Genomic DNA, 16,225 nt, shown 5'->3' on the forward strand with positions numbered 1-16,225 from the left:
TGTATCTGATACCTATCATAAATATGTATTGTCCTGTTTCATAACCAGCCAAACAGGCCACAATCTGAAAAATAAAGTTTTAAATGAATTTGTCAATTCATTTCTTTATAAAAGGTTGATTAAATACATGCACAAGCAAAGATAAATGTTTGAAGATTAGATCATCAGGATAGAGGGGCTGCAAGAGTTCAAAGACCAAATAATGCAATGACAAACAATGTTAGTTATGCACATGGTGAGATTTTATTTCAGACCCAAAAGCACTCTTACATCAGTTGAAACATAGAAAATTCATGAGTGAGCGTGCCAAACAAAGGCAACGTTATACTGCAAAGGATTTTAAACGAGATAGTTGCTTTCTGTCTCACGGTGCAGCAAAAACCATCAAGTCTCTTGTAAAGATTTTAGGTTTATCGCCAAGTCTTCTGACAAGCAAATGTGCACTCACCGCTTGAGATATGATGGTCTGATTTTGACAATTCAAAATGCAAAATTTCAGCAACTTGAGATTTTACTGAAATCCCTGCAGTTTTGTTTTTTTCCAATTTAAACTGCACATTTGATAATGCCTGTTAACGGTTATCTTTTAAATGCATTATGGCAAAATGATAATGTCTTAGTCATTTGAGTTGTTTGACATATTAGTTCTCTACATGTTCACCATCTGCAAATAAAATTAGGGTTAATACATTCAAATTACTGCAGATTGTGGTTGTTTTTTTCTTGAAGTTTTAATGAGTTTTTGGTGCCAAATCACATTAGTGGATAAATGCTGGGTGATAGAAAAAAAAACAATTCGGGCAAGTTGCTGTGAGGTGACCAAGTGCAGAGTGCCACCCCATGGATACATATGGCATGCCAACTTCAGCGCTTCACACTCACACATGCATTTTTTTGGGGGGGGTTGATTTCTGAAACAATGGTTCAAAGAAAAACAAAAAAACTCGTAGATTTCTCAAACTTTCAAACCTTTCCTTTTCTTATCCACTCAAATGTTATTCAAAAGGGGAAAAAAAAACTCTAATCTTGTTAAAAATGTTTAGAAGACTGTTTAATCTTTATCTTTTAAAGCTCGACTTCACATCCACAGTGGCTGTACTTTCACATGCCACTGCGTGTTCTCACAGTAACCAAAGAGAGGGAGATCTGAGATTCAAGAATGAAATGCAGAGATTAGAACAACAAACTGGGTTACTGGTCTAGCCATCGCTTGATACATAAGCAGAGCTGCATTTTGTCTCGAGTATATAGTGCTGCTGAAAATAGGAAAATGGTTAATGTAGGAGGACATTCAGCCAAGATGGAAGGCAGTGTAACCCCGCTCCTCACTCCTCTTCTTTATCTAATCATTCAAGAGGTTTTACATGATTAAGGACACAGCGACTTTCCGACTGTATGGAAAGACAGCTCTAAATTTAAGAAAGACAAAAACACATCAGTATCAGTCCAACACCCACCCCTAAAGCCTGACCCCTGTCTGTATTGGACTCCACATCAAGTCAGTCATCATCCACCACCATCACGTTGCCGTTCAGCTCATACTCCATGGTGGCCCAGTCAAAGATATTCCCCTTGGGGACCTTGTGTTTGTAGTGCCAGGCCTGAATCATGCTCCTAGAGAGCACAGAGTCCCACATGTTCAGATCGGTCACCTCTCCTACAAAGCTCTGCACGGCCTCCAGCCCTCCCAGGTGTTTGTCTGGATCTTGCCCCAGCAGGATGGTGCCTTGTGGACGGATGCTGTGACCGGGCTTGTAGACCTGGTAGGTGCTGCGTTTCCCATCCACCCAAAAGGCAGTGAGGCCTCCGCGTGACTCCCAGGTGAGGCAGAGGCTGGTGCGGAAGGTGCTGAGGGGGGGCAGGTGAAAGAAGGCACCGTCGCCGCTCATGTAGAAGGAGACGCGGCCGTCCCTCTCGCGCCACACGTTGAGTTCATCGTAGTCAGCTGTGCGGTAGGCGAACAGGATGATCTGCCGCTCCTCCGGCAGCTCGGTGGCCACACGCATGCAGAGAGTGAAGGCTTGAAGCGCCATCTCCTTCTGCGGGATCAAGGCCACGAAGCTGAAGTCCGTCTCATAGGGGAAGACCAGGACTTTTTCGCTCAGACCCACTAGAGTCGACAAGACCAGAAATCTCTATCAGTATGAGAGCAATATACAATCAAAACAATTTGACCCCTGGGGAGTATGTCATGGTTTGTTAAGGTTTTCTCATAAGGTTTTTGTTGTGCAGTTATAACAATTCAACCTCTCTGTCCATCTAATGCTACTTTAAGTTCCTCTTAGGAACTAAGTCTAAAAAGTAATGCTGTAGGTAAATAGCTTCATAACACAAAGCAAACGTGACAGAAAATAAAGAAGCTGTCCAAAAAGAAAATGATTTTATCACACCAAAGAGGCTACGGTTTAAACAAAAAGTTACAAGATTAAATGTGTGAAAATAAAAACTGAGGAAAGCTTCACATCATTGCCAAGGACTTAAAGAAGAGCAAGGCAAAGTTAAGATAACACTATCAAGTAACACAAAATGATTTCTTCCAGACAACAACCACGCGCCCTCCACCAATGCAGCAACTACAACCTCCTAAATGTGTTCCCTCACTTTAAATCTCATCTTCAAGAAGAGCATACATTCTCAATAGGATTGAAAACGGGCGACTACACACAAAAGGCGTTGATGTTTTCATGAGATAGTTAAGAATGTGCTCTTTAATAACAAGGGCAGAGTAATAACTTGCTTCTTTATAGAGGACACAGTGTACAGATTATGAGAAAAACACTGAACAAGGAAACACCTGCTCAGAAATCTTGCTACTTTTCATTCTTGGGTTTGAAGCCCATAAAATTCAGCTTGAATGTGTGAGGAAATATTGAAGACCTGTAGATTTTTGGTTCAACAGTACGTCCAGCATTAGAAGAGCCGTGTTACCAGAAGAGGAGGACCGTCTGTCCTATTGACTGCGTGACTGGCATCAGTTATTTTGGAGAAGAATGTGATGCCCTCACTGCGTAAATTAAAGCTTGAGAATTGTTTGATTTTCCACACAAACAGTATGATGCTAAGCATACATCCAAATCAAAGCATGGTTCAGGAATCGATCCTGGAAGGTCTGTGAGTGCCCATCTCAGTGCCCACATGTGAGTTCTACTGGAAATCTTTGGTGGGAGTTAAAGTGAGATTTGCTTCTGGAAACTAAAAAAAACTACTTCCCATTAAGGACAGGCTATAATTGAAAAAAAGGGGGGGTCAGAGCATTGTGACAATCCACCAGAAAAGAACTGAGAGACATGAAGGTTAAAGAATAAAATAGATAATGTCCATTAGTTGATTACTTTAGCCATTTTGGAGTAAAACTCACTTTCTCAACACATTCGGACCTGAAATTTACTTTTCAAGCCTGCACGCTCAAGTCATGTCAGCACACGAGCAAACTTTTTCTAAGATAAATATTATTAAGCAAGAGGAAAAGGTAAAAAGTGAACAATAAAATTCAAAGGTTTAACCTCTTAGATATTTAGTATTTCCTGTTTCCAGTTGATTCTGTGACTGAGAGGTAAAAGATTTTAGTTGATCGCTTTAAATTTTCCAGAAGTCCTTCGGGTTACAGAAGTTGTTTTTTTTTAAATTGAAGCTTTAGGTCTTAGTGGTTGAAGTAGTATTTGCAAGCTTATCATTATCATCAACTCTTTTGTTGAAGAATGCTATTTTTAAATCCATACCTTGCATGGTTGAGGAGGGAGTCAAAGGCAATACAGTTACAACAAGCAGAACCAAAGCGATCTTTGCAGGGTTGACATTCTGCAAACACACACATGATATTCAGACCAGGCGCAATCAGAGACATCAGACACCATCATCTTATTAGTATCTGTGCGAAAAAATAAATATTTACCATTTTTTATGTTGTTTTGGTGCTCCTCTGTGTTGCCAAGTCAGTTCCACTCACCAATATCCCGTGCCCAGTCCTCTTCCCTCCTAGCACAGGCCGTGATGTCATCTCTTTAATGGACGTCCTGACAATAGGCCCGGTGTGTGAGGGCTGGGGGACAGTCTGTCCGTGTGACCGAGGCACACATACACATCATTTCACCCACGTGACGAGACCAGCTGAGAGTGTAAACAGCGCAGGAAATTAATGTTATTTTAAGAGTAATTTTTTAAGGTTTTTTGCAGCAACATTGTGATTGTTTACAAAATGCTTAGCTGTGTCGTCATGTATGTATCCATGTGTGATATGAAGCTGTGTACCAAAGGGATTCTCTGACAATGCACAAGGCTGCGCTTCCTCTGTTTGGTATACATCTTATTCAACAGAAGCTTGCCATGGAAATGTTATTGCATGTTTAAAAGAATTAATTGAATTAATGAAATTAATCTCTGAGCCAGTTTCTTTCTTTCTTAATTTAAGATTTAAGATCAGATTTATTGTCATGCATACATGCATACACACAAAATTTGTCCTCCGCTTTTAACCCATCCAGGTTGGAACCTGTTGACACACTCATGCTCATGCACAGGGTCACACACTCATAGAGACAGATGCCATACACTGCAGCAGTGGGCAGCCATTCACAGCACCCGGTTTTGTTTTTAAAATCTTCTGAACGGGATAAGTACAATAACTGGAAAAATGACTGTTTCACCACATTTTTGGGATGTTCACTCAACTTATTTAAAAAAAAAAAAAAAAAAAACAAACAAACATAGATATGATCAAGAGAAAAAACTTTTTTTTTTTAAATCATCACTGAATATTCTGGCTTCATAAAACATACCTCAAAAACTGTTACATAATTTGAACTTTTTTCCATTTTTGAGATGGAAGAAAAAAAAAATCTTGAGTTACTCTGTAAGTTGAATTAAAAAAAAAAAAAAAAGATCTGACCACAGGTGTAAATATCTGAAGGAGTGTGCTGCTGAAAGAGACTGTTTGTAGAGCTTAAGGAGCACCTGACTGAAAACATGGCCCCAACAAAGAGCTGTCAGGGGGACACAATGGAATATATGATAAAACTCGTTCAAGAAGGGTTCTTCTGGAGCCATGACTCATGATTTAATGAGCCGTTCGCAGTTTCACTGTACCGGCCATGTGCACTTAGACTTGCATGGCTTAATCTTTGAGACAAGCATATGCCACTGACAAGATCAACCGCGGGGGTGGATGCTGCTGTCGTATCTTGGAGTGTGGTAAAAGCTTTTAGTTATTCCCACTCGGCTGTGTCTAAATTTTTGGAGAAAGTACAAACAAAATGGGCAGTTGGTCCATTGGAAATACACAGGTCAACCAAGGAAACTGTGAAAGTGTCAGGACAGAAAGCTCAAAGCAACATGCCTTGAAAATAGAAAATACCCAACAAAGGATATTGAAACAAACCGGCAGAATCAAGAGTGTGTAGAAGAAGAAATGTAATCAGTGGAAGGAAATGGGATTTATATCCAAAAAAGCTCAATCACTAAGACCTGAATAGAAGAAAGCAAGGTCACAGTGGGATAAAGGGAAGTAGTCCCGCACTGTGGATGAAAACAGGGGGATGATGCTGGAGCTTGAGTTTGGTGCAGTTTCCAAAGAAACAGATAAAGAAGAAAACAAGCAAATACCCACAATCATTGATGATACGGGGGCTGATGTCAGGGAAAGGACCAGGGAAGATGGCAGTCATTACCTCTACTGTGAACGCACAGGTGGACGTTGAAATTATGGATACTTTTCTTCATTTTTTCTCTGGTTGATAACGCATATCGTGCCTAAAATCTGACTGAATCATTTCTGGTGGAAATTGAAAAAAACACAAAAAAAACAAAGAAAGGCCCCAATTCTACTTCACCTGAAAAATGCAAAAAGCAAAAACGTACTTTTATGTCATATCTGTGTTTTTGCTCATCTTTGATACAAAAATAACAAAGCTGAATGACTGTCCTCCAAGTGTGGCGACTCCTTCCTTTTTGCAAGGCGTTGCTGCTTCCATATTAAACTGATCCTTTTTATTTCTTGTGACAAATAAATAAAACATATTAATATGATTCCCATCAGCTTTACAACTTCTAGCGCCTTTTATGCAAGGTTTTCAAGCAGGGGCGAGGCTAGGGTATTTTTAGTGGTGCCAAGGCACCACCGTGAGATAGCTCGGCACCCCCTGGCTCAGCACATTTTTAAAATATTATATTATGCAAAAACACTTTTTTTTTTTGCTCAAGGATGCATTATTTTAGTGACCATTTTATTTATTTTCTAGCATTGTTTTTGTTTTAACTCTTTACTCCCAAAATAAATGTTGAGTCATCTTCAATATTTGTCTCAGGCTCTCTGTTATCCCTATCAAGCCACAGTCTTTTGAAATGAAGAGGTCAAAATTGAATGTTGTAGGGGAAAACACTACTCAAAGCAAAACTAATACGGCTCCAAAATTTATAAATGTACTAGTTCGCCTCAATTAGTGAGAAATAATGTGCCTCTGTGAGCACTGGGGGCTGGGCACCCCTAAAGATCAGATCCTAAAATCGCCCGTTTTCAAGAAAACACATTAAGAAATGCTGAGAGGACACAGTTGATGTCTAAATCTCTCGGTTGTTAAAATAAAAAGCAGTGTGGCAGTAAATGAAGTGTAAAAATCCTGATTCCTGAGCACATAAAGAGAAGTGTGAAATGTGGAGTAAAGGAATCTAGCACAGGCTTTTTTTTAAAAAAAAATAATAATAAATCAGGCCTTGTCATGATTTCCTTTCAGTTTGCTTTCAGTTCCCATTAATGGATTTCTAATAAGCAGCAATAAGAGCTCCATTCATACTTGGTATCACTTTAATGATCATCCAGCGTGAAACACCACAACAAACCAGCTCCAAGTTCACGGTTTAATGGGGACAAATGAAGACTTAATCAGGCATTTATGTTATCAACATATCTACATTTAATACAGTTTCTCAAGCTCCAGGGTTTCTCAAGAAAAAAAAAAGAACCCTACCAAATGAAATCTGAATAACGTCGGCAAATTATGTACACCGCCTGCTCCCCAACACAAAAGACCATCAACGGGTCGAATTCACCACAGACACATTCCGCTGGAAAACCTGTAAACTACGAGCACAGAACTAAAAATGCGTTGTACAGAGAGTGCCGGAGAGCCGGCACGCAAACATTCGGACTGAGGTACGGATGAGATAAGATGGTCGTTACTCTTCCAGCATTTCTATGACTGAGGTCGGGGCAGTGATGCTACTGAACCTCAAATCCTTGTGACAGGACACAGATCAGTTCATTCGTATCCGTGACACTGCGGAGAAAAATCATCAGCAAAAAGGTGAGAAGAATGCAAAGCGTCGTCGGAAGATAATTCACTTCATGGCCGATGCGAGTGTCCACCGTCGATCCAGGCAAACGGCACGAGCCCCACACACACACACACACTATACGCCTCAGCACATTTTTGCTTCTATGAACAACAGAGACGGCACAGACCACTTGTCAAAGCAGCAACCACCAAACAGCTGATGTTCTCTCATCTTTCAAGTTTAAACATTTAAACGTTTTTGAATTTATATCCAGCAATGCGAAAACTTTTTTTTTTTTTTTCTGTATACAGCCATTCATTTTTGTGTGTGTGTTTCCAGTTCAAGGCTTTTTTCATGAAAACCTGACATTGTCCAGGTAAAAAAAAAAAAAAAACAACAACTGTGGGCTGACTCTAAAACAATGAAACACATTATGTATACATTCAACTTATCTTAATTGTCAGTAATGGGGGGGGGGTGATTGATATGTGAAAGAAAACAATAATAATTTATTCAGTCTATGTAAAATTTTACAGTAAAGTGACATGAGTTGGTATGTATGAAGCCCCACCAGCAGGTAGAAAAAGGACCCTTTTCTATTATCATCGCGTAAAACTTACATACAAACAAGTCACAAAAGTTTTTTGGCATTTTAGTGACTACTTTAACAAATGTACACTAATAGATGGGCAAGGTCTCAATCTTTTAATGGAAAAATGACTATAAAATACTGGAGTAAATGCCAAATAAAAAGCCGATAAATTCTGCCAGTGTTTGTTTTTTTTTCCCTCTTTCTTTTAATATATTGGTGTATTTGAAACACTGTAGTGCAATGCTTTCCGAGAACTGTGGCACTCAGGGAAAGAAAGAGGGAAACAGATATGGGGCAGGGAGGGTGCGAGAGAGAGGCCTGAGAACAAGGCCCCTGTTTGAGTACAGAGAGGAGTAAGGCTTTAAAGAATAGAAACAGCAGGACAGAGAGGAAGAAAAAAAAAAAATAAGACTGGAAAGAGCGGAGTGAATGGGGGTCTTCAAGGGAGCAGCAGGCCATAAACAACGAGCTTCTGAGATTTGAAGCTAAAGTTTTACAGCGGAGATAAAATGTGGGGAGGGGGCAGGCTGAAATTTATGGCTCCCGTTTGGTAGTCCACAGTGTGGCTTTTCCTGCTCGTGTAAGGTACATATCCAGGCATGGGGTGATCTGTTCTCTACAGTCTTGTGTTGTCCAGGCTTTGTGTCGAGTACTGGGGTATGAGGGAGAAATGGGAGGTGTCTCTTCAGTAGTCCTCCACCCAGCCATTCTCCTGGATAAAGGCATCAATCACTTCCTTCATGGCCAGGTTTGGGATCAGCTGATCCTGGGTCAGGGGGCTCCGGGTGACTGGGTCAAAATGACCGACTCGCTGCACGGATGGAAATAGGACAGAAATGAGACAGAAAAATGGCCACGAAAGCTCTGATTCTTATGAGAACACGTTAACTTGTGCTGGAACAATTATCGAACACTAATATAACAACCAATGAATATAAATCTTCAGAAGTTATGAACGCATCTGGATTTATGATGCGTTTGGCCCCTTGGTTCCTCAATACATCACGCTTTGTGACATTGTAATATCAGCAGACACAAGCAAAAATAGGTTCTGACAAGGGGTGGACACGCAAGCTAACAACACTTTCACCTGTAGGTGCTCTTCAATGTCCTTGCGGTCGTAGGTGATTCCACTGGGTGTGATGCAGGGCTCCCTCATCAGCTCAAAACTGATCTTCCCACACAGATAATCTGGGATCTCCCGCTTCTGGTAAAAGAAAAGAGAATAGACACTTTAAGCGCCACACAAAGGTCAACGGACATAACGGACATGCTATAATTGCCACCACAACAGTGGGATAAAACGCAGTTTCCCTCATCTTATGGAGTTCATCCATTTTAACGACAAACGTCTGTTTAGAATTCATATCTGCGAGATTGTGATTTTTCTCCTCAGAAACCACATCAACCATACCAATTCTGTGCCAAACATTGCACTCAATTATCATAATAAGGGTGCTCCTTCAAAACTTGATTTATCCCTACATCTTTATCAGTCACTCAACTCTGAACACGTACTGGCACGAGCAGGAGATGCCCACCCTGCTGACAGACCTTACAGCTGACGACTATGTGAACATTACCTCAGAAAAGTCAACGTTCATCTATAGAAAGAGTCTTGGCAAACAAGCAGCGACAGTTTCCATAGGAACGGCATGTTCCCTAAATAAAAAATAACTGATTGTTTTAAGTATTTGTGCATTCTCGTCAGCGTTGTTGGCGTCATGCGGGTCGCTTATGAAGCAACAAACAACTGCAGAGAGGCCCGAGACAGCCTGTGTCCATTTCTGTTGTTTTTAAGTCAGTTACTAAAGTGAACCGTGTGTGGCAGGTATGTACCGTTAGCAGCCATGCATCAATGTGGGTGATCGTGACTTGTACATCTGTATATTTCTGCTTCTTGACTCGTGCGTGGATGAGTTCATGCCGCACAATATGCAACAAGAAGGGCAACAATTCCTCTTCATACTTACTTTTCTTTTCTCGTCCACTTGGGAGAACAGCTCGTCCATGTCCATTAAATACTTGTCCTTAGCAGGTCATGAAAGAAAGATGTTCGCATGAACGAATGTTTAATGTTTTTTCAAACATCATTTCGGCACTGAGTCATAAAGTAAGTCCTAAATAAACGTTTTAACATACGTGTTTTGATGAAATCTTGCCAGCATCACCTCCATTCTGATTGTCGTCTTGTTTTTCTTTGTACTCTTCTAGCTCTCTGCAACATACAAAAGGTATTGTAAAGTGTCTTTTAATCCAAAATACTCGCTCATTTCAGCAAAATACAACTTTCAGGCAATCGATTACTCACACATAAAGCGTGCTGCCACCTTACCTTTCCTTCTCAGCCAATATGAGTTTAGTTAAATAAGCATGCAACTCATTTTCCTGGTTGATGCGCTTCTCCTCGATGCTGTTCCAGCGTTTTTTCTTGGCAATGCGCAAAGCACTTGGGATGTCATCTCCAAAATTCAGCCTCTGCTCCTTTGCCAGGTTATAAGCTGCGAAATGAAAAAAAGGTGTGAAAATAAGTAAATAAAGTAAACACGCAAACACGTTTCATTTCACATGCTAAACCATTGGATATATGACGTCACAAACCACAGGAAAGCTATCCTGAAACTACATTTTCATTAAAGTTGTGGCCAAAAAATAAAAATATTGCTGAGACATGTATAGAAAATGCGAATAGATAATATTAAGTCTATCATTAACACAGCATCTACATTTCTCTCTTTTTTTTTTTTTTTGGTAACTCGATTAGCATCAACACCAGCACACTGAAACACTGAAACATGTTTTTCAACTATCAAAAACATCAGCGACTGTTCTTTGTTCTTTTCTTGGTCGACCTGCAGTTGCAATTTAAATTAAACAGAAGACTATTTGTTGCCCTTTTATATTAGATATATCCAGGGTTTAAATTGGGGCGGAGCGCTCCGGAGCTCCGCTCCGCTCCGCCTGCTCCAGTGTTCAAATTTAAAAAAAAATAAAAAAATTTTAATGTAATTAAATTCATTTTTCAAGTCTTCTAATAAATATTACAATTGTCAGGAAGGTTTGTCAATAATTACGCTGAAAATAAAAGCAAGTTTAGGTGAATTCCAGCACTGTGCACATGCGCAGAGCCATGACATCACAGTTAGCATTATTCAATCCAGCCAGGCAGGCAGTGCAACATGCGCGTCCGAGATTTTCTTCTCAAGTCGTGTCATTCTGAGTGAAACGAGTTTGCAGTTGGTAGCTGTCTGTGCTGTATCTTCGTGCTAGTTAAATATCACATCAGAATGTTTAAAAAAAAAAAAAGAGTTGGCTAACTGATTGAACGAATGCCTGCTGCAACATAGCTTTGTGTATGGAAACTAGCAAACTTCTCTCTTGCTAGTGAGACAACCACCAGCCTGGAGAGCGTGCTCGACTCCCAATCCTATGAGTTTGGCCAAAGTTATGAGGTCGCTAAACTTCGTTATTCGTTACAAATTAGTTATTCTAATGGAAAGGATGAGTGGTAGCCTACTTCAGCACACATGGTAAATGGGTAAATGGCAGTGTTGGTAGGGTAGGCTTTTGAAAGACTTTTTTTTTTTTGCTTCGCTTGTTAATAACAGATGGATTCAGTGCCACAATGTCTTTAGGTAGCTCAAGTCTTTTTCATTCTGTACTGTAGCTCTTGTTGATTTTAACTACATTCAAGTTTGTGAGCCAGTGCATAGTGGACCACCCCCACATACATTGGTATTTAACTTGATTTTTCTGTTCAGACGCTGTTACTCTGACAATGAAGCGGACACTGAGGGACTTTTTCAGTGGGTATGTTGAGGTCATTTTGGCAAAAAAAAACAAACAGCCATATTTAATACATTGGATTATAAATTCCTAAAACCTGTGTTTAGAATGTGAACCATATTGTATCCATTTAAGAGTACCACTGTCAGGAGCAGCAAAGGAGTAAGTGCAGGCCCAGCTGCTAAAAATGTCTATTTCTAGAAATTCAAAATGGTAGACATGGAGGAGAATAATCTTTTCATGTATGAAAAGTGCAATTTTCCCAGTCATAATAAATACTTAGAATCTGATGGTGGTGGTAAGTATTTGTGAAAAAGGTAAAAATTGTGAAAGGGCAGCATGAATTCTGGAAAGAAACTGCTAAAAATATTACACGGTGTACCTTTAAAGTTATGTTATTGTTGTGATATGTGCATATGAGATAAAAAAACTAATAAAGAACACAATGTGAATTAATGGTGTGTTAGTAGCAGTGTATTCACATAGTAATGTTTCGCGACATTGACCACTGCGAGTGAAGGGCTCCCCCACTTTACAAAAGCCAATTTAAACACTGGATATATCTCAGTTTTTCTTCCACTCAAACAGACAAATGCACACGCATGCACACACACACTGGAACCATACCCGCGTACGGAGGAATGCTCGTTCAATTGCAAGGGTGCCAACTAGATTTACCGACTTGGAGCCTTTTATTAGACCATTTTAGAAGCATTTTTTTTTTCTTTAAAAAAAAAAAAAAGTACCTACTGAAAAATGTAGCGATCGTTTAAACAAACATGATTTACTTTCCTTTGTGTGACAGTCCCCCACTGCTACAAGCACAGAAAGGGAGAATTTGTATCGGTTCATTAGATACAGATCATATGCTTGCGTGCTGCTGCTAATTCAATGAACAGGGAAGCCAGACGACAGCTGACGGGTACACGAATGTGACCGAGAGAGATGAAAATTCAGGTACTCTGTTGCTTCTGATCTAATAACAATAAGTGGACATATAAATATATGCAATAAGCAGATAGCAAAGTACCATCATCACCCTCCCAACACACACAGAGCAGATGGACCAATGAACATTTGGCCAAATAATATTCTTTATGTAGGCTAAAGCCTCATTAACAACAAAGTGGAAGGCCTCGTTCTTTCCATTTGTTTTCTCATTGCTAAGGGTAACTGGACTTCTTCTTGGATCTTGAGGACGTTTCACCTCTCATCCGAAAGGCTTCTCTAGGTCATTTACACCTTGGATCCTGTGAGCAAAACACATGCTTTCAAGTGGTCAGGTGGTTCAGTGATGCATGTGACTATAACAACCTTCCAAGGGTTGTAGGCCGCTCTACTCCTAAGTAAGCTAATACTCCCCACCAACTAGTTTAGAACTGAAAAAGCATTTCAGATGAGAGGTGAAACATCTTCCAGATCCAAGAAGAAGTCCAGTTACCCTTATTCAAGCTCTAGGATTGCCACGACCTGGGTGACTGAGAATCTACACAGACGTGTTTTCTAATTATTTCTTAGTGGCCTCAACTTCGCACATCACATTGGTGCTGGACCAGAACTGAGTTCCAGAGAAGTTGAGATGTCACAAACCCTGCTCTGGAAGAACATCAGGGCCCCAGAGTGAGGCCATTTAGTTACAAGTCTGAACTATTTCTAAGCCTATTTTTTCATTAAACAAGGAAGTAATGAGAATCGTGTGATTGTGTCACAAACTGGAGACCTAATGGAGGTTCTCATAATCATTTCAAAGTAAGGGCAGTTACAGATCGGCATGAGAGGTCATCCAACTGGGTTCTACTGGTTAAAGAGCCTACAGTCCTAACCTAAGATGATGATAACACAAGAAATCAACAGGTAAACTCAAAGTGAAAAAGTCAAATACCTGAGCTTTCAGTCAAAAAAACGGATCAATTACTGTATGTGGCTGAGATACTGCAGACAAAAGATCACTGACTGTTGCATTCAAGGCACGATATGTGGCTTGCAAATCTAATGACAAATTTTCAGCAAGAAACACCTATAAAGCTCAACAAGAGCATAAAAAACGTGTGCCAGGAAAGATGCACCGATTGAATTACAACGCGTCTGCCAGCAGCGAGAGAAAATCTACTGTCTGCAGAAGAGATCGAAATCACTAAAATGACAATATGAAGCATGAACTATTAGATTCAAATGTTAAACTGAATTCCAAAACAACTTCAAAGGAAGCACGTTTACAGAAGCAACGCAACTGTGTTTTTGAACTGACTATTATTTGTTATTTCTGCAGTTTGTCCGCTTATTACCGAGGCATTAATCAGTTTTACAGATAGTTGTAAAAATTATAAGTCAACTGAAGTTATGCTGGTGCTCCTAAAATTGTCAGGAGGGAACACCAGTGCCATAAGTGGAAAAGTTTGGTCTTAACCCCAGAGCATCCACGTAGCATTCGCCAAGCTTATATATGAGAAGAGGGTCTCCCTGTGTTGTTCCACAGTCAAAATGGCAACAATTTCTATAAATAAAACTTTTACACCTCTCAAAAATGGCCTTAAAATGAAAGTATGAGAGTTTGCAGTACTTTTCTTTATTATCATTAACAAAATTTAGACTCTGAGACTATTAACAGCGGGGACAGGACAGTGACAGAGCTTGAAAAGAAGGAACTGCGTACATTCAAGATCTACGAGGAAATACATGTGCAAGACTGAGCAATATAAGATAAAAAACCCTGCAACAATTTCACCATCTTCTAGAAGTTTGCTCTGACCTTTCTGCAGGTTGCCAATGGCCTCGTCGTAGTTCTCCAGCTCCAGGTGACATTGGCCCAAGAAGAAGTGGGCCTTGACCGACTGACTATCCAGCTCCAGTGCATGCTTACAGTCTGCCAGAGCCTTGTCATACTGCTGCAGCTTTACATGGCAAAGAGCCCTGTTGGTGTAGTATACTGCCACAGATGGATTGCGGTTCTAGGAGAGAGAAAACACCAGACAATGCACATGCACTGTGACATTACAGCTCCGTGGTATAGTCGTTTCCCTTGTCTGCATTAACAATAGCATCAGTAGAAACATCATCATTCTTCTGGCTTGGACACCTTATTTCAATTTCCTTTCAGGAAAGACCAAAATGTAGGCATCCTCAGCATTAATGTTGCATTTGCAGTTACTCACAATAGCTTTACTGTAGCAGGTAGCAGCCTCCTGGTACTTGCGGCAAAGGAAGAGCCGGTTCCCCTGCTCCTTCAGCTCCTGTGCGGTGGAACTCTTCTCCGGGCTGCCGGCCATCTTCTCCACCGGCTCCGCGGGGCCCGCCTCGCCCTGCTTCCCTATCCTGTTCCCCGTCTCTTCGGCTGGCTAGATGACAGGATTCAGAATATCCTGTCCGCCCTGGATTGCACAAACTAGATCAAAGACACGATGCATGTGAAGGTAGCATCCGCTGCAATGCACCTGCAATGCGCGTCATGAACGATTTAGGTGCAATGCTGCTCGATGCCATCCAAAAGGCATTCGTTTAATTCGCTGACAGTGCACAGAGCTGAAAAATACAGCTAGGCGGCTAGACTGCCGGCGAATTAACTATTCATATGACGGATATCAATGGGTGCTATATGAGCTGCACAGCTAGCCATCGAAAAACACTACACACCCACTGTGCTTGGTGTAAGGCTTTCTCAGTGAAACGTTACAACAGAGGTATATAATGGTAGTTAGCCGCTATACACAAGTAACTTTGCTTGCACTGTCATTTGAAAAATAACTATTGTTGTTACATGAATAAAGACACCTTGACAATTTCGCTAACTTTAGTCAATAGCTCATAAAGATCGTTGCTATGCTATATTAGCTCATCTAGCATAGCGAGCTATGTTAACGGTCTACGCCGGGGTAGGCTATTTAAATGACTTAAAGTAGACGTACAAAACGTCTAATTTAAGCAGCATCCGATATGTTAGACCTATTGCTATCTGGGCCACAACCCTGCCGTATTGGCATTTTTAAACATTTACTCCAATGCCGCTAGGCAGCATCAGAAAACAGAAACGAGCTAATGCTAAATTAGCTTAATTTCAACACAGTCAACTGCCGTCTATTTCCATGTAATTTATTGTTTGTTCTTGAGGCACGAAGTTTCTTGTCCTTACCTTTTATTGGAAATCTCACATTCAGATGTAAAAGATTTGATCAAATTTTATATTAAATCTTAATCGCTTTATTTTTTCCCCCTACGAGATGTCATGACAGGTTGTTGTTATACTGACGTCAAGCGCTTTTACGCGATATCAACGGAAGCCGAGAGGATAACAAACACGGAATAAAACTGTAGGTACGGGGGCAAAAAAAAAAAAAATGTTTGAACGTCTAAAACTGAAAAGATAAACTGAGGAAGGTCTCGGATATTAAATTCTAAGTTAGCAAACAAGGGCTAAGGTAATACGTTTTAAACATTCCCATCCATTGTCACCTGTTAATTCTAAAAATGTTCATTTTTCAGGTGATTTATTTTCTCGTTCCTTTTAAAATAAGCATAAAAACAATTTTAAGCTATTTTCTCAGTATGATATATTATCATGGCAACTGTTTAGAGTTTTGCTGTATC

General features: G+C 40.3%; 2 protein-coding genes across 3 annotated transcripts; both read right to left on the reverse strand.

The window, feature by feature from the left end:
• Positions 1–220: 220 nt before the first annotated feature.
• LOC142373683 (C-reactive protein-like) lies at positions 221–3,981 on the reverse strand. The gene is made up of 3 exons (XM_075457044.1): positions 3,893–3,981; positions 3,720–3,798; positions 221–2,110 (listed from the first exon to the last, which is right to left on the reverse strand). The coding sequence occupies exons 1-3, from the start codon at positions 3,893–3,895 to the stop codon at positions 1,500–1,502; spliced, it is 693 nt and encodes a 230-aa protein (XP_075313159.1). The 5' UTR covers positions 3,896–3,981; the 3' UTR covers positions 221–1,499.
• A 2,797-nt stretch (positions 3,982–6,778) lies between these two features.
• On the reverse strand, positions 6,779–15,899 carry stub1 (STIP1 homology and U-Box containing protein 1). Of its 2 annotated transcripts, none has more exons than XM_075457688.1 (8): positions 15,771–15,899; positions 14,797–15,012; positions 14,394–14,592; positions 10,194–10,359; positions 10,001–10,076; positions 9,832–9,888; positions 8,949–9,065; positions 6,779–8,669 (listed from the first exon to the last, which is right to left on the reverse strand). In XM_075457688.1, the coding sequence occupies exons 2-8, from the start codon at positions 14,908–14,910 to the stop codon at positions 8,544–8,546; spliced, it is 855 nt and encodes a 284-aa protein (XP_075313803.1). In that variant the 5' UTR covers positions 14,911–15,012; positions 15,771–15,899; the 3' UTR covers positions 6,779–8,543. The 2 variants fall into 2 exon arrangements, with proteins under 2 accessions (XP_075313803.1, XP_075313802.1); XM_075457687.1 differs by having other exon boundaries at positions 14,797–15,026.
• Between the last annotated feature and the right edge of the window lie 326 nt (positions 15,900–16,225).

This window comes from Odontesthes bonariensis, chromosome 23 (genome assembly GCF_027942865.1).
Source record: "Odontesthes bonariensis isolate fOdoBon6 chromosome 23, fOdoBon6.hap1, whole genome shotgun sequence".
NCBI lineage: Eukaryota > Metazoa > Chordata > Actinopteri > Atheriniformes > Atherinopsidae > Odontesthes > Odontesthes bonariensis.